General features: G+C 41.6%; 1 protein-coding gene across 1 annotated transcript; it reads left to right on the forward strand.

Annotated features, from left to right (window-relative positions):
- The first annotated feature begins 306 nt into the window (after nt 1–306).
- LOC146708459 (high affinity choline transporter 1-like) lies at nt 307–18,810 on the forward strand. The gene is made up of 9 exons (XM_085460348.1): nt 307–581; nt 6,513–6,715; nt 6,849–6,962; nt 8,081–8,236; nt 11,738–11,886; nt 15,247–15,390; nt 15,548–15,701; nt 15,831–16,048; nt 17,222–18,810. Exons 2-9 carry the CDS (start codon nt 6,532–6,534, stop codon nt 17,762–17,764), a joined length of 1,662 nt encoding a protein of 553 aa, XP_085316474.1. The 5' UTR covers nt 307–581; nt 6,513–6,531; the 3' UTR covers nt 17,765–18,810.
- Nucleotides 18,811–25,337: the final 6,527 nt, after the last annotated feature.

Consider the following 25,337-nt stretch of genomic DNA (forward strand, 5'->3'; position numbering starts at 1 on the left):
GTTTTTGAGAAGGGTTGGGGGGGGGTAGTCAGTGAGGGGTAAAGGGGTGTGTGTGTGGGGGGGGGGGGGTTAATAAGCCATAATGAGCATCTGGATGTGGCAGTGCCAACCCACACCCAAAACCATCCTCATGTGGGCCAAAGCTAAGGAGGGGTCTGCTCTGCCCCTAGATTCTGAGCACTACTAATTGGCTGCAGACAGAACCAGGGGGCCAAGTCGCCAATCAGGTAGCACTAGCGGCAGCTTCCCTCTCCTGTGTGTTGTGCCTAACCCCTCCCACCCCGTGAGCTTTAAAATCAGGGGAAGTCTGGCTGCTGATTCTAGACTTCCATCCTTCTGTGGTGGCCCTAGCCTCTCTTTGAACATCATCTCTGACTCACCTCTTTCTTCTCAGCTTCTTTTTTTCAGATAGATTTTTGTTTACTTTCATTTAAAAGAACTTTCGTTACATTTTCTGGTAGTCTCTCATTCCCTCAGCACTGTGGACTAGTGTCATCCTGGACTGAGTTTAACACCTGGTCTGTGAGAAACGCCTCTGTTCCCTCTTCATCACTATAACTGAGTCGTACTGTGCACTTCAGGTATGTATTCAGTCACTGAATATGCTCGCATGTGTATTTTGTTTTTCTTTGTTGCCACCTTGTGTTACTTTCTGAAGACTTTTTGACATCACCTAAAATTCCACATGTTATTGTGTCCGTGTCCAGTCCACGTGCAGACTGTTTGTAAAGTTGTTCAAACTCAGTCAAGTTGGGGCACACTTAGTGGAGTGCATGCCGGTGCCTAGAAATAGCACCGAGGACCTCCGCTGCAGAGCCAAATTGGCTCTCTGGTTTGTTTTGTGTGACTGATGAAGCATATCTCTAAGCTGCAATTTTCTAGTGTGTTTGATCGCGAAATAGAGAAGTGGCAGAAACTGGAACGATGCCCGGTTCTAGTGTAGTGTCAGAGTGTGATGACTTTGAATGAATTTTTAATGCTGATGTGGTGTTTCATAGAAGAAAGTGTTATGGGGATTTATACTGTAATAACGATGTGTGTGGGCTGCTTTAATAGGCAGTCCGCATTACGTGCAATTTTACTTATTTGGTCTTCCCTGTCTTCTCTTCCTCTAAGCCTTTAATCATCCAAGTTGTTCCTAATTATCTCAGTCAAAGTTGTCCTCGCTGGATTGACTCTTGAGCCTCATGCCACGTCTGTGTTCTGATATTACTTTGCAGCTGCATTCTAAGCGCTGTATCCGCCTTTAAGATAAATAATTTTACGCCGGTAATATCCGTAAGCACTCTCTCGCTCAGCATCACAAAGTCACACGGGGGTGGGGACGTAGGAGCGAAAGGCTGCAAACCCAGAGCGCGCTGGAGAGCCAGTGTGACGGAAAAGTACTGAGAGGCTGACAAATTAGATGCGTGTATTGGTGTCTGCCATGGGGACGGAAGGCGGAGGCATGCGAAAAATGCCACTGTGACAGGCGTCTGCACATGAGAATGTAAAACAATGTTGGACCAAAAAAAAACCCCAAACAAAACATAAAAACAGAAAGAAAAAAAGGCAGCAACAGGTCTGCTCTCTGTCAGCTGAACCCGCTGCATTTAGCTCACGGCAAAGCGCTGATGTATCGTGAGATGCCCGACCTGCAGTAAATCTGCTGTGAGTGTTAAATGTTTGTTGTTGTTGTTTTCTGCTGTGTGACAACTAAATTTAAAAAGTTGTGTCATTTTAATTTAGTTGAAATGAGACATAAAATAACGTTGAACGGAAATTTGTGTTTTTAAAACGCTGTTCAGCAGCACAGAGGTTCATCTGTTTAACGCTTCTTTCTGTATTTCTGTAAGCTGACACTAATCAAATGGGAATTTTTGGTGACTTGTAAGTGGATTTCTTTTCTGCTTTTGGTTTGCACCATAAAGAAGAGAAAACACGACTACAAAGTACATCCAACTTTGAAGATGTGATTGTGTTGTATGTAAACTAATAACAGATTAATGTGTGTATAGATACACTGCACTGACAGCTACAGGCCCTAATAATAATAATAATAATAATAATAATAATAATAATACATTTTATTTATAGGCGCCTTTCAGACCCTCAAGGTCACCTTACAGTAACACTCATGTCTGCGCTGTATTCACACTTAGACCAGGTAGCAACAGTAATGGAAAATTACCAGTGATGAGTCGGCAGCCTGCTGACGTGACATTTATAGCAGAAGGGCTCGATGCCGATATAAAATGATGAATACCGTTCATTGTGTGAAAAGGGTCATTAGAGTGATTTCTCAATGAGGCATGAAAGTAATAGGCTTCTCTATAGACCTTGCCTTGAAAGTATTCAAGCCAATGATAAATGAATGTTTAGCCTATGTAATACGATAATAGTGACAGAGAGACCAGTTTGCAGTCTGAAGGATTTAATATTTAATTTTTATTTTTCTAAGTTCATCCATCCATTCTCTTCCGCTTATCCTTTTCAGGGTGGCAGGGAGTGAGAGGCAGGGTGCACCCTGGACAGATCACCAGTCTGCCACATTAAAAAAAACAACCATTCACACTCATGGGCAATTTAGTCCCCACTATGGGAGGAAGCAGTAGTACCCGGAGAGAACCCACACAAACACGAGGAGAACACAAAGTCCACACAGAAAGTCCCTGGCCTGATGGTGGAATTGAACTCAGGACCTTCTGGCTGTGGGGCAACAATGCTAATTTCCTGGTTCTAGTAATCGTTGGAGGTGGTACCGCTTTTTTTTTTCTTTATCTGCACCAGAGGATCTAAGGACCAATGTGGTTCCTAAAAGTTTTAGAGGTTTTTACTTTATCTTCTGCAGAGTAGGTACTCTAAAGTCCAGGCTTTCGTGAGCTTGGACTTCAGTGCAAGGAAATGCAACAATTCCCTACAGCTTGTTTGAAGGGAATTGCTGTGGTTGGAATAGTTTTGCATTTCCAACTATTAGACAGCTATTACTTCACTCCAGAGCTCCTGGAAGATGTACAAATAGGAATAAGTAGTCCCTCTTTGCACCAAAAGTGGCGCATTGCACTTAAACCATGCTCCAAGTCCACTGCTTAAGCAAAGCGGACTGGGAACACATGTCAAGTTAATGTGAAGTTAAATTAAGCCAGCAAATGAATTGCAGACCAACAGTATCTATTGGTCCATGTATGGATACAGACCCTAAACATGCAAGTAGCATCCGACATATGGGCAGTGGATGCTGCTCAGCAGCTATTATTAGAGCTTTAGTTACATATTATGACAGCAAAATGAAAGAAATGCATGTGACTGTGTGCTGCGTAAGCTGACCTGTCAGGAGTTATTAAAAGAAAGCCAGCTGGTTTTTTGTTGCCTCTTACTTAATAGAGTTTAGTTGCCTGGTTGGGAGTTGCCTACAGCACACATATCTTGGCATCCTTTCAGTTGGACATCATTTTAGTGTGATCCAGGATCAAATACGAGCTAAAGTCAGCTGGTGTTGTGTCCATGCTTTCAACAGTGAACAAAAAAAAGGAAACAGAGTGAATTATGTCAATGTGAAAAGTGTAAATATGTGAAATAATGAATTTTTGCTTTTGCATTTGGACCAGAGAGGTCTGTAACATGAGAGTGGCCGGTCTTGCTAAGAAAAGGCAGACGATCCACGTCACTGGCCAAGTCCGTAGGGGCACGATATTCAGAGGGCAACGAAAGTCTGTGTAGTAAGCAAGGCAGACATACTGGGATGCTTTTCAACTCTAAAGTAGGTCAGTAAACATATATTCGGAAAGAGGGACTCCAAACCTCTCACCGGTCTGTGAAATGTCTTGCATGCTCTGATTGAGAGGAAAAGAGCCGGTTGAGAAAATAGTCTGGTCAGTTAAAATTGGCTTTTTAAGGAAAAGGATTAACTAGTATAAATCTTCCCAAATTCCATTTCACCCAATATGAAAACAGTCATATAAAACCCCATACATGTCCAAGGACAGAATTCTAAGCAAATTGAGATGCTGCTCAGTACCTACAAACAAACTTCACTAGTTATGGTGCAGATGTTTTAGGTTTATTGCATGCTGAATGTTAGTCATACAATATGAGGGGCCGTACAAGCCAAACTTCATTCTTTCACTCTCACACACATACATTCTTCATTCACACACATATACTTTCACTCTCACATAGTTTTATTTTAATTTTTATATTTAGATATTTTTATTCTCATGTTTACACATATTTAACACACACATTGCAATATTGTGCTCTCTTATACATGTATTTTAATGTACATATTTACAAATTTGCACTCTAAAATACATGCATTTTCATTTATGCATTCCTACATTTTGCTCTCATTTACATGCATTCAATATGCATTTAATCTCACAAATAATATATGTATGTAAGAAGAGAATGCATACATGTCTGAAGAAAATATATGTATGCAAGAGAATAATGTATGTGAATGAAAGAGTATAGTGGAAACAGAAGGAGTTTAATGGAAACGGAAGGCTGGGTGTCTGTACCGCTGTGATTGGCTGAGAAGCACGCGCGGGTCACTTTCAAGTGTCTGACAGCATGGAGGGGAGAGAAGAAACTCGAGTTCTTCAGCAAGCTATCAGGGTGTTAAGAAATATTTTATCATCTCCTGAAACGGTCACATCGTTGTCCTCGTCACTTGATTGAGATGGGACGGGCTCAACTGCACCCAGTGTTACCCACAGCACGGTGGAAAGTGAGATGAGGGAACTTTTTAGACCAGCTAACACCCGGGTAGCTTCAACAAGCCATGTAGCTACACGGAGTTCGACTGGCGTGGGGCAGTCTTTTATGGCGTTATTTTTGTGCCACTATTCTGAGCGCACATAAAAAAAATATTTGCAGGTGCAAGTGTTGCATTTTGAGCAGAAATTTATATTGAGCGAAGAAAAGCTGAATTTGAGTGAACAAAATTCATTGCTGCGTGCAAAAAATGTATTTCAGTTTTTGCTATTATCCACACAGACACACACACACAATAGCAGCCCCTCTCGCTCAGTTTTTGTATTTGCGCTCTCAACATTCCTGCCCATGCGCGCTCAACTCTTTGTGTACACTTATCGAGAGTGAAAGTATATGTGTGTGAAAGAAGAATGTATGTGTGTGAGAGTGAAAGAATGAATTTTGGCTTGTACGGCCCCTCATAAGAACTCATAAGACATTTGTTTTGCCAGAAAGAGTTGTATTTCTAGCCTGGTGTTCCTCACACAGTACAGAGGCACCGACTCAGATTATTCAGGGTTGTGTTTGCAGCCCTCTGTTCTCTTTAAACCTTTACAGCTTTGCATAGAAAATATGAGCACTTTAATGTAGCAATGATGCAGTTTGAACCCAGCTATGTTTGCTATATATAGGCAATAACAGTGTGTACAAACGCGCACACTCGAACAACAGGAGGAATAAAACACATGGGCTGTGTCAGTGTGCTTTTGAGGCTTTAGTGGACTCTGGCAGCGAGCCAGTAGCCCGCACAGCCCGTCTCCACCTCGCTCATTCCTTCCATGCTTCCATGTAAACACATTTTCCTAAAAGAAATTATTTTTTCAGCTTTAACTCGCACCAAAATTCTTTTTTTTTCCTCTTACATATTCTCTCATGTGTGTATGTAGGCTTCTTTTTTTTTTAAACCAATTATTTCTGAATGAAAAACTTTTAACCAATGAACTGGCTGTGTTTAAAATAAAGGAGTTGGTTTATAATAAGAAACATTACTGCTTTACTGTGATGTGTTCAATAATAAAACTTTAGCGCGTCTATGAGTGAGAGTCCGTTTTTAATTTTTTTCAAAGAAGGCTTCGGTGCAATGCCCTCTCACAGTAACTGCACACACACACACACACACACACACACACACACACACACACACACACACACACACACACACACGTATTAATGTGGCTCTCAGATGTGTTCACTTCCCAATGTTTGGGGCTGAAATTCAGGCTACTCAACCACTGAAGACGGGGGACAACATCTGTCCACCATCTTCATCAGTGCTGCCGAGTGTTATGGTGAGACCCCTTTCACCTCTTTGACTCTTCATCCTTCATGCCCCTTGCCTCTTATTACCCCCCCTTTTGCACCAAGACCCAGGCCCTCAGATGCTACTGCTCCTTTCTTATGTTTTTGGGGGTTTTTTAAACTCTAACCTTTTTTTGCTTTTTTAAAGAGGCATATAGTTTCTTTGCACTTTGCTCAGGTTTCATTAATACAAACATATCCTTCTGTTTTCTTTTCATTGTGCTTAATTTCTTCCTGCACATTATGAATGCACGTTTTTATCAGATTCTTCTCAGGTGACTTTTAAATGTATGCAAACGTGGCTCCTCCCCCATCTTCCTTGCGCTACAGTCCTGCAAATATTTATTTATACAAAAAAGAGAATTAGATGTGATTTATTTGTATTTTACAATTAAAAGACCTGCAAGCAGCATCTGCATGTTTCCTTTTGAAGCAGTTGGCGACTCAGTTTTTCACCAGCCTCTGATGTCTCTCTACAGGACACAAAAGTAGTTCAAGATGGCTCTCAATATACCAGGCCTGGTGGTGATGGCGCTGTTTTACCTGCTCATCTTGGGCACGGGCATCTGGGCATCCTTGCGTTCCAAAAAGGAGGAGAAAAAATGCACAGGAGACGGCATGGAGATAACTCTACTGGCTGGACGCAATATCAACTTACTAGTTGGTATCTTCACACTTACTGGTAAGGCAGTCAGATGGTGTGAATATATATACACTAATATATATACACTGAGTCTTTTGTATAGTGCACTAAATTTTGATCTTTGAAAGTGGTACATGAATAAGACAAGTGAGTTGTTTTTCTTCATCCGCAGCTACATGGGTTGGTGGAGGCTTCATCCTGGGTATAGCTGAAGCAACATACAACCCAACACTAGGCGCAGTTTGGGCACTCATGCCTGTGCCCTATGTCCTGACCTTCTTCTTAGGTGAGTGGAACCCACTTATGAAACAAGAACAAAGAGAGCCACAGCAGGACGTGTGCAATGCAAGTACAAAGCACTCAAAGCACGCTCTGGGTCGATTAGAATAGAAGCGTGTCCATTTAGTCATGCAGGTATTTTTTACATGATTTTAGTTCAGGCTTCATTTGATTGGATGCAACTGTGCAGGTCGGATTGGTGCTTGTTATCCTCACATTCCAGGGGTGGACTTTTAAATAGAAACAAAAAGTTGATGTCAGCTTTAATGAGCCTAACAACACAGCTTAGCCCCCTCCAGTGTTTGGAAGAAGAAAGTTCAACATTTGTATGCTTCATTTTACACCCAGGAGGAGCTAATGAAGGTCCTGTGGTACAATGACCTTTGGGTACGAGAGGTGCTATTGTTAGAGGAAGTCAGTCTAAACTGAAATCTATGAGAGAACTATGGAAATATGATAGAGATGTGAGCAGCTATAGGTTTAGTATTTTAACCATAATCACCTTAAGTTATCCATAGTGTGTAAAATGCATTAATAAAATGAGTGTCTGTCTGCAGCAGAAGTGTTACTGACCGCCGTCCGTGCAACTCCCTTTCCCGCAGACCCCGTTTGACTGCACCAATAAAAGTGTTGCTCGTGTTAAAAATAGTACTGTAGTAAATCAGTTTAGGATTTTAACTGGAGGCAACAGGTGCAAACAGATGAGTTTACCCCTAAGCTTGGGTTGCCTTCTTGTGAATTCACCAAATTGACAAACTCAGCAGGGCATCCGGCATCCATAAACATTTGTGACATGTTCAGTCATCGGCACTCGGGCACCTCTTTCACAATAGCCCACAGATCGTGAGAGTAATGTGAACTGGAGCCTCTTATCAGGAAATACAACATGCCTCATTGTTGGCCTTATGGCCCCATGGGTTTGTCTGAAGGTGTTTATTATGCTATCTGGAGGGAGAACTTGTTTTTTTCTATTGTTCAAAAGCGTTCATTCTTTCACTCGGCCACTAAATCGCTTCCTTTCTCTCTCGTTAATGAAAGATATATGTAAACGATGTATCCTAAACTTGACAACATTTTCAAGGAGGTAATCAGATGTGTTGCTAAATCCCTTTCCTCCTCCTGCAGGTGGCTTTTTCTTTGCCAAGCCAATGAGAGAGAACAAGTATGTGACAATGATGGATCCTTTCCAAAAGAAGTATGGGAATGTCCTTGCAAGTGCACTGATCTTTCCTGCACTGGTTGCAGACGTGCTGTGGGTGGCACGCACACTTGTCAGCCTGGGTAAGTTACTTCACACTTTATAAAAGGTCTGGCAACATAATGTGTACGCACATAATTGTGCAACCAATAGAGTATATGGTAAAAAAAGAAAAAACAGCAGGATACTGATAGTGGATGCTTTTTTGGCAAACAGCTTGAATGCTGTAAATAATTCAGAGGAAGGAAGCAGGTGAAGAAAACAATGCTATAAGAAAACTGCAAACAAAAGTTGTCAGTGAACAGCCAACTTTGTAAACAGTCGCTGGCTTGTAACTTCTTCACCAGCTGTTAACGTAGCTTAAAGAAGTTTAAAGAATGGGTGAAAAACACAAAAAACACACAAACAATAGAATTATAAGGTACACTACTTTGGGTAGAGTAATCTTATCACTTTGTCCTGCTCTTGGATCGATTTTGAGGTTCGCAATTGTTTTAAAGTTAACAGAAGACGATACGTTAGCATCTCAAAAAAACAAGTTGATAAGCTTTGCATTTTTAAAACAACTATTCCTTTTTTAGAAGGACCAGCTATTTATACCCTGCAAGATCTGAACAGAGCATTTCTCAGTTTATTTATGCTACTTTAGCACCAGCATGCATGTTAGTTATAATCTAGTTAGCTATACAACTCAGTTTAAAGTCAGACTAACTCGTTTAGCTTGAATAATTAGCTACAACAGGTATCTGCTAGCAACATTTGTAAACATCCTGATTGCTGGCTGTAAATAAAGCCTTGTCTAAAATGAAGGATTAATAGCCTAAAAAATGTAAACACCAGTGTTGCTAATAGTCCGTGTCAAAAAGACGAAAAAAACGAAACGATGTAGAGCGAACCAAGTACGCTGCTCTCGTGCACGGCTGTGAGGTCATCCTAGCGGCACTGCAAAGACAAATGTTGTCCCTTATTATAGGCACAATGAGGATGAGTGACTAAAAATAATTGCAGCTCTGGGTTATTGTTGTTACATAGTGTTCACCTGACTTATTTGAAGATTAATGTGGATCTTTGTATTATCACTCATGTTTAGGTAACAATTCTATTTCTATCAGTCATATGATCTAAAATCTCACCACTCCTGCTGGTAGGGTCTCTTTGTTTGTTTGTTTGTTTTTAAAGAGTAAAAGTTCACATACAAGGTTTGATGATGGATTGAATTTACTTTGAAATGTTCGTAAAGTAATGGGAATGGTGTGACTTATTTAACCTGCTTGTTTGGTAACATTGTTAACACTGTTTTGATGGTGTCGTGTGTATGTGTGTGTGGTACGTGCTGAGATGGTGAACGCAAGTGTGTATGTGCATGGGTGTTTGCGAAGAGGCAAAAGTGTGTGCGTGTTTGCGCGCCTTTGTGTGTGTATAATGTTTTCCTTTGTGTTTTTTAACGTTGTTTTCTTTTCCAGTGTTATTTGAAAAGGGGGTTAGACATCGAGCAGCCTTTTGATTGTGAAAGGTGATCAATTATTCCAATCAGATTGCTGTTTCATTAGAGACATTTTCCAAAGTTTGTGCCAGTTGTGACTAACGGGTAAATGTTACATGCTGAATTAAAGTTTAATGCCTGTGTGTAGTTTAAAGATTTAAAGAGAAGCAGTGAAATCTAATGAGATTTGTTTGAGTCACTTTAAGCTGTGCCAGTGCTCCATAAAAGGACTGGTGGGGAGGCGGGAATGCTCCTGGGACTCTTTTTTTTTTTTTTCAAACCTACAAACTGATATAGAATCAGGGGACACCCCTCCTTAACATGTCAGTGTAACAACGTCCACCAGTGTTTTTTTGGAAATGTTATGCAAACCTCCCTGATGTGCACGCATCACATGCGCACACACAAACACCTGATATTGCTGAGGGCGATGTTGCTGAGTGACTGTATGTGTGTATGTATAGCATAAACCGAGCTGCTTTATGCTTGAGCGTGTGCCTCTTTGTGTGTGTGTGTGTGTGTGTGCGTGCGTGCGTGCGTGCGTGCGTGCGTGCGTGCGTGCGTGCGTGCGTGTGTGTGTGTGTGTGTGTGTGTGTGTGGGTGGGTACTTAACTAAAAAAAAATGCTTTCGATGTGCTGTCACTTAGCAGTGGAGTATCAACGGCACTGTCACGGTCCAATTTCTGCCAAGAAGAAATGTGGAACAGGACAGTTTGGAAGGGGGGGGTGCCTGTGTGTGTGTGTGCGTGTGTGCGTGTGTGCATGCACACATGTTTGAGGTTTGTAAGTGGGACAAGGATCTAATAACAACCTGGGGGGTGTTTGGGATGCTCTTTGCCCCTGTCCATCCCTGGTGCTGTTCATTAAGCCCCAGAGGCCCCTGGTTCTCATTCCACCTTTCCTATTCCTAAATTTAGCATTGAGGGGAAAGGCACAGTTCAGCACAGAACGCATAAGAGCTCTGATACTATATCTGGAAAACAGGCCATCCAGGAATTATTTACGATGCAGTGACTGTGCTGCATCATGTCCCACCCATCACAGAAGTGTCAGACAGTTTCAGAGTTAACGCTAAAACGTTAAATGAAGCCTAAGTGCAAAATAAAATGAACACCTGTATAACAAACCTTCCTTTGCAGGGCCACAAGGTCTTAGATAGTTGACACCTAGTCCAGTCGTTTACATTTTCCAATAAGAACCTGATAAAGTCAGAGAAATGGATCATATTACAATAAAATACACAAACAGGGTTAAAGGTCAATCTAAAGCGTTCATGTCTCAGTTCATAATGATGCAAAGCTAGTGGGGAAGTTGAGACGGGGTGGTCAGGTAGCTGTAATGTGGGTGGGGTGAAAGGTCAGCGGGGTGGATGGTGCCGATCTGACACTTCTCTGTTTAAGGGCATTGTTGTGGTGTGGCTGCAGGCTGCGGCTGGGGGGACCCTGGCAATGTGGCAGAGGAGACGGTGAAGGTAGTGATGTTTTTGCTTGTCTTGTTTGAGTAACAAGATCTCTCTCTTTTTTTTTTTTTACTCACCTATTTAAATGTACTTGTTTCATTCCTTTTTTTTACACTTGTTTCACACTAGAACACACTTCTCCACACCTCTGTCTTTAATGTTTTTCTTTTAAATGAAACATCAATATTACAAAGGGTGCTAACTCGCCCAAACAAGAGGGTGAACCTGAACATAGTGGAGTCACAATCAATAGGCTGCTTTCTTTTGTGTTCCTCTATGGTTTTTGTTAGTTTTGTCATCATCACTTTTATGTTGTAGCGTTGCTTAACATAAGGTTTAAACCAAAGTCACCCATGCTTATGCGTAACTGAGTTAAACGGCTACACATGTAATGTTGCTCTTATGAGTAATGTGTTAATACTGCATCTCTATATGTGAACAGTATAACCAGACAATGTTTCTCATTAGAACTTAAAATAAGAGTGGATGTGGTGTGTGAGAGAGCGTATTTAGAGACTGAGAACCTAAAACCATCTAATTAAACAACGAAAGTGAGAAGCTGCATGTAAACATAGATACACTCATCTGCACCCGAGTGTCCGTCAGTCCTCCGATGCTCATCGCTCTGCTCTGTTGTTCCAGGCGGAACCATGAGCGTGATCCTGGACCTGCCCTATGTCTACTCCATCATCATCTCCTCAGTGGTGGCCATAATCTACACACTGCTGGGGGGGCTCTACTCTGTGGCTTACACAGACGTCATCCAGCTGATCCTCATCTTCATCAGCTTGGTGCGTAACCGTCTACTGATATGGCAACGCAGGGGCTCCCGCTGAGAGACAAATATTATTTAAGCATGTATCCTATCAGGTTACTCGCTCTGCTGCATGAAAGAATATAGAAGGATAAGATTTCAATATAGAGTCAACAGGTAGCTTATTAACAATGCAAACTGGTGCTATTAAACCAGGCTCTGGTTTCAGTAGCTTATTTGAAATTTCCATCACTCAGTTTTCAAAATGGCTGCCATCCACATAAGCAAATAAGATTGTTGATGTTACAGCTGTCAACTGCTAAAAGGCTGCTATGTAGGCGCGTTCATGTACCACCGTTGGGAAGCCCCATGTTTGTCAAGGCTCTGTCTGCACGCTAAGACTCCACGTCACACCCCCAAAAGTTGTTATTCTCTACCTTTGCAATGGTAGATCTCCACATTTGTTCAACGGCAACTTAAGGACAACTGGCAGCCCTCGTGGCACCAGCATGCTAGTTGTTAGTCGAGCAATTCTACAGCTGGAAATGAGCAAAAAATGGACCTGAAACCTTTTCCCTAAATGCTGATTAAGCTTAAAAGTTTAGAAACTGATGAGTAGGCTTCCGTCACGAGTCATTTAATATCTGTTCTTTGATCTTAATATCACATAATCTTCTGCTGCCGGTGGTGTTTTCAGAGGTTACAGAATTTTCCATTCTACAAAGAACTTCGGGTCTTTCAATTCAATTCAATTCAATTTTATTTATATAGCGCCAAATCACAACAAAAGTCGCCTCAAGGCGCTTCATAGATACAGAGAAAAACCCAACAATCATATGACCCCCTATGAGCAAGCACTTTGGCGACAGTGGGAAGGAAAAACTCCCTTTTAACAGGAAGAAACCTCCGGCAGAACCAGGCTCAGGGAGGGGCGGCCATCTGCTGCGACCGGTTGGGGTGAGAGAAGGAAGACAGGATAAAAGACATGCTGTGGAAGAGAGACAGAGGTTAATAACAGATATGATTCAATGCAGAGAGGTCTATTAATACATAGTGAGTGAGAAAGGTGACTGGAAAGGAAAAACTCAATGCATCATGGGAATCCCCCGGCAGCCTACGTCTATTGCAGCATAACTAAGGGAGGATTCAGGATCACCTGGTCCAGCCCTAACTATATGCTTTAGCAAAAAGGAAAGTTTTAAGCCTAATCTTGAAAGTAGACATAGTGTCTGTCTCCCGAATCCAAACTGGAAGCTGGTTCCACAGAAGAGGGGCCTGAAAACTGAAGGCTCTCCCTCCCATTCTACTTTTAAATACTCTAGGAACAACAAGTAGGCCTGCAGAGCGAGAGCGAAGTGCTCTAAAAGGGTGATATGGTACTACAAGGTCATTAAGATAAGATGGGGCCTGATTATTTAAGACCTTGTATGTGAGGAGCAGGATTTTGAATTCAATTCTGGATTTAACAGGAAGCCAATGAAGGGAAGCCAAAACAGGAGAAATCTGCTCTCTCTTTCTAGTCCCTGTCAGTACTCTTGCTGCAGCATTTTGGATTAGCTGAAGGCTTTTCAGTGAGTTTTTTGGACATCCTGATAATAATGAATTACAGTAGTCCAGCCTGGAAGTAATAAATGCATGAACTAGTTTTTCAGCGTCACTCTGAGACAGGATATTTCTAATTTTAGAGATGTTGCGCAAATGAAAGAAAGCAGTCTTACATATTTGTTTAATATGTGCGTTGAAGGACATGTCCTGGTCAAAAATGACTCCAAGGTTCCTCACAGTGTTACTGGAGGCCAAGGTAATGCCATCCAGAGTAAGAATCTGGTTAGATACCATATTTCTAAGATTTTCAGGGCCGAGTACAATAACCTCAGTTTTATCTGAATTAAGAAGCAGAAAGTTAGCGGCCATCCAGGTCTTTATGTCTTTAAGACATTCCTGCAGTTTAACTAATTGGTGTGTGTTATCTGGCTTCATGGACAGATAGAGCTGGGTGTCATCGGCATAGCAGTGAAAATGTATGCTATGTCTTCTAATGATGCTGCCTAAGGGAAGCATGTATAATGTAAACAGAATTGGTCCTAGCACTGAACCCTGTGGAACTCCATAATTAACCTCAGTGTGTGAAGAGGACTCTCCATTTACATGAACAAATTGGAGTCTATTAGATAGATATGATACAAACCACTGCAGTGCAGTACCTGTAATACCTACAGCATGTTCTAATCGCTCTAATAGGATATTATGGTTGACAGTATCGAATGCTGCACTAAGGTCTAGCAGGACAAGCACAGAGATGAGTCCACTGTCAGAGGCCATAAGAAGATCATTTGTAACCTTCACTAAAGCTGTTTCTGTGCTGTGATGAGCTCTGAAACCTGACTGAAACTCTTCAAATAAGCCATTCCTCTGCAGATGATCTGTTAGCTGTTTGACAACTACTCTTTCAAGGATTTTTGATATGAAAGGAAGGTTGGAGATTGGCCTATAATTAGCTAAGACTGCTGGGTCTAGAGATGGCTTTTTGAGTAAAGGTTTAACTACAGCCAGCTTGAAGGCCTGTGGTACATAGCCGATTATTAGAGATAGGTTGATCATATTTAAGATCGAAGAATTAATTAATGGCAGGACTTCTTTGAACAGTTTTGTAGGAATGGGGTCTAAAAGACACGTTGAAGGTTTGGAGGAAGTAATTATTGAAGTTAACTCAGAAAGATCAATTGGAGAAAAAGAGTCTAACTTAACATCAATGGTACTAACAGTAGCTGTAGATGATATTACATCTGTGGGATGGTTACTGGTAATTTTTTCTCTAATGATAAAAATTTTATTTGTGAAGAAGTTCATGAAGTCATTACTAGTTAACGTTAAAGGGATGGTTGGCTCAAAAGAGCTTTGACTTTTTGTCAGCCTGGCTACAGTGCTGAAGAGAAACCTGGGGTTGTTCTTATTTTCTTCAATCAGTGATGAATAATAAGATGTTCTGGCTTTCTTATAAAGCAGCAAACTTTTTCTCCAGGCTAAATGATGATCCTCTAAATTTGTGACACGCCATTTCCTCTCCAGATTACGAGTCATCTGCTTTAGGGTACGTGTTTGAGAATTATACCACAGAGTCAAATACTTCTGATTAGAGACCTTAGTTTTCACAGGAGCTACAGTATCCAGGGTCTGTGTTGACTTAGACGTTAAACCATTTAAGTCTGCAGACAGAGAAGATTTTATGTGATTAAGAATGTCCAGAACAGCAAATGAATTGACTGTTTTTAGTTGACTGTATTTCACTCAGAATAAAAACAGTCAATAAAAAGTGTTGACGTCCTCAGTGTCTGATGAAAAATATCCCCTGCTGAGCTAATAATCAGATCATCTGTGTTCTTGCTTGTGTAAACAGTGGGTGTGCGTCCCTTTCATGATGACCAACCCTCACTCTGTGGACATCTCGCTGACTGCATACAACGCAACTTTCCAGGCTCCTTGGGTCGGCACCGTGGAGCTCGATGAGGCTGGCAAGTGGTTCGATGACTTCATGCTGCTGGTGAGTGTGAATGCCACACGTGGAAATGGTACTCAACATTGTTTAAACTTGGCCAAGAATAACAGCAGTGGCTTCACTGCAGGATTGATCTTGTCCTGTTTCACACTCCAAGCCGATTCCTGTCATCGTGTCTGAACTGTGTGTGTGTTTGTGCCAGGCTCTGGGCGGTTTGGCCTACCAGGCGTTCTACCAAAGGATCCTGTCCTCCTCATCTTACACCCAGGCTCAAGTGACCTGCTTCGCCTCTTCGGCCTGCTGCCTGGTGCTCGGTATCCCCTCAGTCCTGATCGGGGCCGTGGCTGCATCTACAGGTAAAGCCTCTAAACTTGCACCTGTGGAAAATTCCTTCATCAGCTTTTCGCCTTAGCACATATTTCTTACTGATATGATTGTGTCCATCCCCTTAATGTGGAAATTTGATCTCGCCTGCTTCCTGCTAGATTGGAACTCAACCTCTTATGGATTGCCCACCCCGTACGAGCGCGACCAGGCAGGATCCATCCTCCCCATCGCTCTGCAGTACCTCACACCCCCCTACGTCTCTGTCATTGGCATTGGGGCTGTAGCTGCCGCTGTCATGTCCTCCATGGACTCGGCCCTGCTATCCTCTGCCTCATTGTTCTCCTCAAATATCTACAAGAACATCATCAGGAAGCAGGTGAGTGTTTTTAGCAGCACTAATCAGATTGTAAAAGCAGCAGTGTGTTCTGCTCTGTTGCATTGAGGCAGCATTATAATGTCTGTGCATCCTTTTCTTTTAACTACCTATCTTAACTCCAGGTCATTGCAAATGGAGCCATCGTAGCATCATATCAACCGTGGACGGTTTACCAAACAAGCATGTGGTTTTGTACTATGCAGGAAACCTCACCCTTGCACAGAGGTGGTGGGGATATTTAAACTTAGAACCTTCTTACTGTGAGACGACACCACAGCACCAGTTTGCAGTGTCCTATTACTACTTGATCCTGGTCTGAAGGTCCATTGTGCTGCCACCTTCAGGTGTAATGCAATGCCATTTTTGTTTATGTGAAGGAAAAGTTCCATTAGGGATCAAATATGATCTTCCAGAAAAGGCGTGTCAGCGTCTGCTGCTCAAGAACACTTTGTTCCTAAATGAATCATCCCAGTGGTATGGACAACTGCGGTAATGCTGATGAATCATCCAATAAGGAGGCTTCGTTAATTCAACTGACAATGCCATCTTGTTAGTCATAGATCAGCAGCTGTAGTGCTCACCATCTTTTGGTTTTGCTGAATTTGCCGACTTTAATTCAGCAAACTGTCGTCATTTATGCTTCTCAGATGTTAAAAACATCCCCCCATTTTGAACTGTCATCACCATAACGGTCAGCGTAGATAAAACACTGTTACTGGTTGACGTAAAACATTGTTTTTCATGTGCCGGTGGCAATTTCACTTCATAAGAGATTTAATTTTCTGGCATACTGTGGAGATACAAATGATGATTCACCAGGATTAATCATCAATTTCCTTTTAAAAGACATGAAACACAATGTGCAGCCATTTATGCAGGATATCTGTGCTTAAGCTGTAATAATCATTTCATTTACATTAACATTTAAAGAAACAGACAGCATGAAAAAAAGTTCTTAACTGTGCAGAAAGAATTATTTGAAAGCAACGACCTGTTTCATTATTTCAACTACACCCAGTGTTTCCTACAGTGAGACTGTTCACTGCTGGCGTCTCGCACAGTGGCTTAGATATACAGCATCTCTTCACCTTGGAGGGCTCAACAAGCTGCATGTTTATGTAATGTATTATTTAACTCTGTTTGTCTGTCTTGTCATTTCCTCTGCTCCTTCAGGCTTCAGACTGTGAGATGCAGTGGGTCATCCGTATCTCCGTGGTGGTCGTGGGTCTGGCTGGCACCGGCCTCACCTTCCTGGACAGTAGCGTCCTGGTGTTCTGGCTTGTCGGCGTGGACATGTCCTACACCATAATGTTCCCTCAGCTGGTCTGCATCCTCTTCTTCAAGGTCTCCAACGGTTACGGCGCCATCGTGGGCTACATAATGGGGCTCGTCATGAGGATCCTGAGCGGCGAGCCCCTCATTGGCCTCCCACCAGCCATCCAGTTCCCCGGCTGCCGGCTGGACAAGGAGGGAAAGCTAACCCAGTACTTTCCCTTCCGTACCGCCATCATGCTCATCTCTCTAATGTCTATTCTCCTTGTTTCATTGTTGGCGTCCATCATTTTCAACAAGGGCCTGCTGCCGGAGAAGTGGGATGTGTTTAATGTCAAACACAGGCAGAGAGCAACATCCAAGGTCGCACACGTTAAGAGGACCAACTCAGAAAAGGAAGAGGCTGCCGTGGCCAAGCAGCTGCTGGACACCACCAGCTGCTGAGAAGTCTCACAACAAGGGGGAGAAAGGGTGGGCGCCGGCTGGAGGCATGTTTGTCTGCCGGCTGGGCACGATTTCACAGAGGGGGAACAGCAGCAAAGGCTGGATGCTTTTTACAGTTTGTACAGCACTGCTGACACAACAGCAGCAGATATGAGCTGAGCTCTCTGGTACCCGACCTATGAGCTGTTGTCTTCTAAAGAAAATACAGTAAAAAAAAAATAGGCTCCCTGGCTAAAAGCCATAAGCCTGTGTCGTATAAATAGCCACAATAATAACATTCACACAGACCCAGAATAAAATGTTGCAGTTTGTGCTGCATTCTATTTAAATCATTAGTCATTACTTAAAATGGAAACAAATTACATACAGTTCATTAAAACCATTTCATTTTTTCTTTTTTGCTACAAGCTTACAGTAGTTCACTTTCACAAGCACACTTTGACAGGTTGAGCTGCTGCCCAGACCTGAATTTTCCTTTCCTAATGACCACCAGCACTGTGGTAAAAAGACACTTGCACAAAAAAGAGACTTTGCACAAAAGGAATAATCAGTCCTCCAGGACGTTGACGATTATAACAACACACAAATAGTATGTTGTTATTTATTAACATTTCACATAGTCATATGATCTGCATCGCAGCGCTGTGCAGCGGGTGCCGCTACCTTTCCTCTGATTGTCAGCAGGACGCGGCTCTTTCACATAGAACAAAGAAGTGTCACCCTGAGAACAAAGAACGAGTGAACGTTTTGCACGGCTTCATATGAGAAAGATGTTTAGACAGTTCATTTCATCATCATCTCCTTCCTTTATTCACTAAGGCTGCCTCAAGTCCAATAATGTAGCAACAGCAACTCTCCTCATCTTGCTAGTTAGGTTAATTTTAAGTCAGCTGATAAGCTCGGCTGCAGTGCAATGCTGGAGGTGCTGAGAAATAATAAAACTCATGAAATGGCAACAGAAACACTGATGGAAGTGACACCAGCACTATCTCGTGCTTTTTAAACGTCCCATTTTTTCCTCCCCCCTCCTTGTCTGCTGAATGATGAGTTTTTTTTTTGTTTTTTTTTCCTTTTTTTTTTTTTTTTTTCTTCCTAAATGACATCAGAAACAGCAGTATGCGACATTACGTGATGGCAGAGCTTCAGTTCATCCTTTGTCATTTTTTTTTTTTTTTTTTTTTTTTTTTTAATAAATAGGACAGGGGGAATGAATGAGAGAGAGAGGGGGAGAGAAAGAAAGAAAACCCAAAGGGGAGAAGAGACGGTGAGAAGGGGGGGGAAGAGAGAGAAAGAAAAAAAAACTCCTGGGTCACCTGTATGGAGAAAAAAAAAAAAAACAAACAAACAAAAACAAACAGAGGAGACAGCAAACAACAAAGAGCAACATAATAATAGAGAAAACAAAGCACCATCACAATAAACTAGCTAGTCATAGATATCAGTATTTACTAAGTAATAAACGATATTGTGCAGCACGCAAGATAGACAGCGCACAGTGTGCTTTGAGGCAGCAGCCAAGAAAGCTTTAGTCCGCGTCTGTGAATACCCATGTGTGCATACCTGTGTGGATCAGCATGCTTGCATTCCAAAGGTTTCTCCATGTAATGATCTGCTAGGGAGTGTGGGGGGGCCACAGCCCCGTCCTCCAGGGTGTGAAGCGGGTATGGAGGAGATCAAAACTCCAGACATCCAGAGGCCCCCAGAACACAAGAGACCATGGAAGACCAACAGAGGGGCAGCCGCGCCACTGTCCCAGTAAGAGCTGAGGAGAGTCCCAGAGTTTTGCTGTAAAGAAAAGCAGGGGGAGATGAAACTGTACACCCGCTTCGCTCAAATGCATTTTACAAAATAACTGAGTGTAGCAGTTTATTCCACGACTGCGCAGAGAAGTCGCCAAACATCTCCCTCGTTTTCCTCCTCGCTCATTCCTCTTTCTCACGTTTTTATTTTTTCTCCAAGAGTACGGGAGAAGTGCCTTTCTCTTTTTTTGTTTTTAACGTACTGTCGTTTTTTTGTAACTGTATGCAAAGCTGTAGTTTAGCGTGGGATCATTTTTTCTCTGAGGCAGTGCAAATGTTTGCAGCTAAGATTCAGAGAATTGAAAGTTTTACAGCAGTGCAAATTCTACTCCCTTTTATTGATGATTTGATTTTTAAGACTGTGTAATGTTTTTTGTTGTGTGTTTTATGTGCACTAGATGCCTGGTAGTAGCAGGAAGCCTTCCTCTGCCATGCTGTTGCCTTTAATGTCACTGGAAACCTGTTTTACTAAATTGTTGATTGTGTAATTCACAGACTAAAACTTTCATATACGCTAGTCACTGCTCTTATAGCTCATAGTGGTATTGTTGTTTTTCAAGTATACAAAACGTTACATTTTTTGGCTTCTATCCAACAGTGTGAATGTGAACGAGCCGTCAGAAAGAAGAAAAAAAGCAAAGACAGATAAGGACATGCAGGATATGATGCATGTGTCTTTTTATACGTGCGATTGTGATTCCTACTTGTATTATTACTCTTGTGCTGTAAATTCTGATCATAATTTGTATTTCTACACTTTCTATTTTTTATCAGTTGTTCGCTTAGGTGCAGAGTAGAAAACTTTATCTCAAGTTAGCAAAATAATATATAAATTCACCTTTGATTTTGCAGAACATGAATATAAATATAGAATTTCAACAGGTGTTGATGAACTTTCGAGAGCAGTGATTGTGAACACGTGTGGAGAAACTGTACGTGCCTACATGAGCACTCCTGTCCCGACAGCCTCAGATTACGTCCACATGACGTGATCTGAAAGGAAACTCAGCAGCCGTCCTCGGGAGGCTGTCTCCGGTCCAGTGAAGGGTGGCACAGTCTTACAAAAAGAACGTTTTAAAAATGCTGCGTACGTTTGTCGTGGCTTTCATTTCAGTTGCGTGTTGGTCAAACAGCTCTAAAAGTGCTGGACAGTGGTGTTTGTATTACAGTGTGAGTTCTATATTGTATTTTGTCCCCTAAACATGTATTTGGTTTTATACTATCATGCATGTCATTTACTGAGTTGTTTGTATACTGAACTTTTGTGAAGACTGTTCTCTTCTTGCCATTTGGCAAGGTCCTACTTTGTCATCAGTTAATGTAAATCCCCATGGGCTGATGTTCTGTCAGAATAAAGGATGAAACCAAATTACTGTCTGAATCGTCTTTGTGCCAGAAGCAACACACACACACACATATGCCGCTCTCCAACACATGTCCTGAACGGTTAAGCCCTCCCAGCAAGTAAATATCACTTAGATTTTGCAAACATTTAGACAACTGCTCTATTTAATGATGTGAAAGCACACAGGCGGTAAAATCAGAATACAACAGGTCCACAGTTAAAAAAAACATGAGTGCATGTGTGTAGATGTTCACTGTGACTCTTAATAAGAGTTTGTATACCATGAATTCTGTCCAACCATTCAGAGCCATTACTCTGAATGTCTTCCCTGAACTGCTCGCACAGTTACAACCCAAACATGCTATGTTATCTCACAATTTCAGAAGTTGTGCCTCAATATTAGAAAATGAACAGCTCTTATATTTTTCAGTTGTTTTGTCAAAGAATTTCTGTCTCTGAGACTTAGATTGAATTTGACTCCAGTCCTCTTTTCATACTTGACAATATAATCTGGATTGTTTGGAATGGGGGACTCAGTTTTGTAGATTTCAGTTGCTTTTTTTAAAAAAAAAAATTATAACGGATTTAAATTTCCCTGTTCTTATGCTTTATTTCATAATTGTTTTATGAACATAATAATATGGCTGAAACTGTGCCTTGTGGTGATCAAAGCAGCCTTGTTTCAGCAGCAGTGTCTAACATGCCATGTGTGATGCTATCGTGTAAATATGGACCAAAACCAGCAACTTGCTGAATCTCTGCCATGAAGATTTAAAGCAGTTCTGAAGGTGAAAAGGGATTCAACCCATTAGCAACGTGTACTTAATACAGTGGCTAGTGAGTGTATATTAAATGACATCTGTTCCATTTATGTTGCAGTTTAAGTCAATGGTGTCTTCTATCCTTTCTCTTATTTCCCAGACAGTTATTTATTTTCCTCATTCTTCATTCATGCACTCTTTTATCCACTCGTGCATTTTTACTGGATGCTGAACTTCCTGTCAGACAGACTGCAGTCAGCCAGAGTTAGAAACCAGACATCAAGAACCAGAACTGTCTGGCCTCTTCTGACTGTCTGACCTCCCAGACCAACACCAGCATTATAAAGTTTGCAGAGGATACTACAGAGATTGGGCTGATCACTGACAAACAGATGACACACAGAAGAGAACTGGCAGGACTGTGGCCTGGTTTCATGAAAATAATCTTTTCATAAATGTAGATAAGACCAAGAGATGATTATAATCCAAGAAAGAATCAACACCCAGCAGCTTCTATATGCATCAGTGAAGAAGAAATCACAGCAAAGACTTTATTTTTCTTTGTATTATTGTAGGATCTTTATCTTACAACATAAAGCATCCCGAGGCAGCTGTTGTTGTGATTTCACGCTATACAGTGGTCCCTCGTTTATCGCGGGAGTTTTGCAGCAACAGTGACACTGACTGAAGAGAGGCCGAATGTTCTACAGCTGATATTTCCATTACTGGGCAACTTACAACAAATAATCTAGATGTATGAATAGCACCGCAGGCCAGAGGGGGAAAAAATTGCCGATAAGATTTTGAAGTAAATCATCTCTGTCGGTGGCAGGATTTGTCATCTTAAGGCTTTTGATACCTTTAGTTGTGCTCTGCTTCCTGGTAATAAAAGTCATTTTGTGGTGGAGTCCTGGACCACGATATCCAGCAACACCCTGGTGTATGTTTTGATAGAAGGAAAACGCAGGACTCTCAGAGAATCTCTGCACAAAACTGTGCAAACGCCACAAAAAAGGTCATTCATCCTCGTTGTTGCCAGTTATTGGGATCAAATCAAATCAAAGTGGTAAAGCACATCTAAGAAAAGAATAGCATCATTGTTTAAGATGCAAAAGTCTGCCCAGAAAGTTTGTTTCAGTGTTTAGATGTAGGAAAAATATATTACTTCAGCAGAGGAGTTTATTTAAGTTTCCAAAATCATCCTCTCAATCATCTGTGCTTCTCAGACTCAGCACCACACATACGTTTACATCTACTTATGTTGGTAAATTTACTGGTACTTATAAAGTGCTTTTCTACATAATTTTGAGCACTCAGAGTGATTTTTTGTACAAGCTCACCATGCAGTCACACGCACATCCATAGTGCTTTTGTCTATACCTTCACACACACCCTCACACATCCATCGATGCATCAGGGGCAACTCGGGGCTCAGTGTCTTGCCCAAGGATACTTTAGTTAGGTTTTGTTATTCGTACCTGTGTTGGAAGTAAGGAGGATCAAAAAGATAAGATTTGAATATAGATGATGGTTTGAAAATGTTTAGTTATGAGATGCTGGGTACACCAGGAAAATGGTGTTGATGGTGAAACTGCCAGCAGAGGGGGAAGAGGACAGAAAAAGTGGTTTAAAGATGAGGTAAGAGAGGATGTACAGGAGGCTAGCATGACAGAGGAAGATGAAGATGAAAAAGATAGAAGGAGATGAAAACCACCCAAGAGGAGCAAGTTGAAAGAAGAGGTTATGACATGAATGTAAAATAATAATTTCGTTAAGGCCTCGGCACAGAGAGCTGTGATTATTGTTAGCTCAGTGGTTAGCATTAAACAGTCATTTGACAACACTGAGCGAATAGCTTTGCAAAAGATAAAATAGTAACAGAAAAGGGAAAGAAAGTTGAAACACACAAACAGTTTGTGCATTCCTCTTATACACAAACAGTGCATCAGCAGGATCAGGCACTAAGCCCTACAGCCTCTGGGGTCTTGTCTTAAAGCATGAAAAGCACAGGTACTTTTTTACCCAAAAAAGATGAAAAGGAACATTTTTTTTAAAGGTCGCTGCACAGACAAGTGCAACTTGTATGTGCATGCACTCATGAAGACATGCACATGTATGACACTTCCTGAAAAGGAGTTACAGGTGTGACGGGTAGCTGCAGCTGATTGACATCTGGGAGGCCTCACCTCTGCTAGTTCAAATCCCTGAACTGAGCCTCTCGGTCATGTCTGTGCTTTTTTGATGCAATTATGTGAGAAGCAGCTTCTGTGTTTAATTTTTGCTGAGTGAACCTTGATTTTATTAGCACCAATTATCAGATCTGCACGTCTGCTTTGCATACGTTCAGTTTATGAATGCAGCTTACTAACCAAGCTAGCTTGTTACCTGCTAATATAATACTCCAGCCTCTCGTGCAAATATGGTTATGTTTGGCTCTGAAAACATACAGCCATGGCCAAATCCTAACGTTGAGGTTTTAAATACAGAGAGTCGTTTTTACTGAATGACTTTCTGTGTGTTGTTTAGAAAAATTCTCTTTAGTGTCAGTGTCAGAGGAATATTTGCTAATTTCTAGTTGTGTGAATACTTCTGTTAAATAAATAAACTTCAGTTTATTTTACCTTTTGTTTGGTAAAAGTCAGACCAGATGCCTTAAGGGAAGAACAGTAAAGGTCTTAAAGGACTGAAGCCTCATAAGCTTTACACGTCACACTGCCACCAACTGCCTGAAAGTGTCTGTTTGACTTGTTGTTATAAGATTGAATGATGAATTAGCTGGAAACATGGTCAGAGTTGTTGTTTCAAGAACCAATTATGGTTCAGTGAAACTGGTACTTTTAGGGCTTTAACCCAAGAGCCATGTAAATCTACTGGAGCAGACTGAAGTATGCCTCAGTCATACACACAGCTACTCTTATAGATCAATTCGAAAACATTAATAGCTCTTTTATGATAGCACATATTCTGTCTCCCCATGCCAGCATTAAATTGCCCTAGACCCCACATGTGAGAGTTATTCTGCATAGCTGGTTAAATGTTCCTTTGAAATCCAAAAATGGATCCATTCAACAGTTCAGGTGGTAGTTTGGGGATTTCTATCAAATCCAGTAAATTCAGGCTATATTTAAAATAAACAGCTGTATATATGTAAACACACAGAAAGATCCTGATCATTTTGAACAAGACCCATCACGTTTGCACTGCTAGAAAACTGTCTATGTTGTAACTTCCCTGACACAAAGTCCTGCACTTTGACTTGTGGCCACCAGCACCCCAACCAGAACTATTAATACAGACTGCACAAGTGCAAACGCTCTCATGTGTCCAAGTTTCATTTCATCGCTTCTGCTCCAACAGTTTGTCACTCAAACGCCATTTGAGCTTGCAGCTACACCACCAGCTATGATGAGTGACTTCCACACGCATCGCCTTCATCACTTCTCTAAGGACTGGAAAGTTGAAGGGAGCTCTTTGATAGGCCGAGCGTCAAGTCTCAGATATCGCTTCCTCACTCATGCAGTGCCTGTGCCCAATCTAAACCCAGTTCCATTCATTTGAACCAAAAACAAATGAAGATAAGTGCCCTTGCCAAAAGCCTGGCAGCAGAATGACACCACGAAATTGTTGGAAGCATTATGGGATGGGGCTATACAAAGAAATCAGCAGTG

The sequence above is a fragment of the Copadichromis virginalis genome, linkage group LG6, assembly GCF_057382275.1.
Source record: "Copadichromis virginalis isolate Kocher_CV1m ecotype Utaka linkage group LG6, C_Virginalis_male_GT1.1, whole genome shotgun sequence".
NCBI lineage: Eukaryota > Metazoa > Chordata > Actinopteri > Cichliformes > Cichlidae > Copadichromis > Copadichromis virginalis.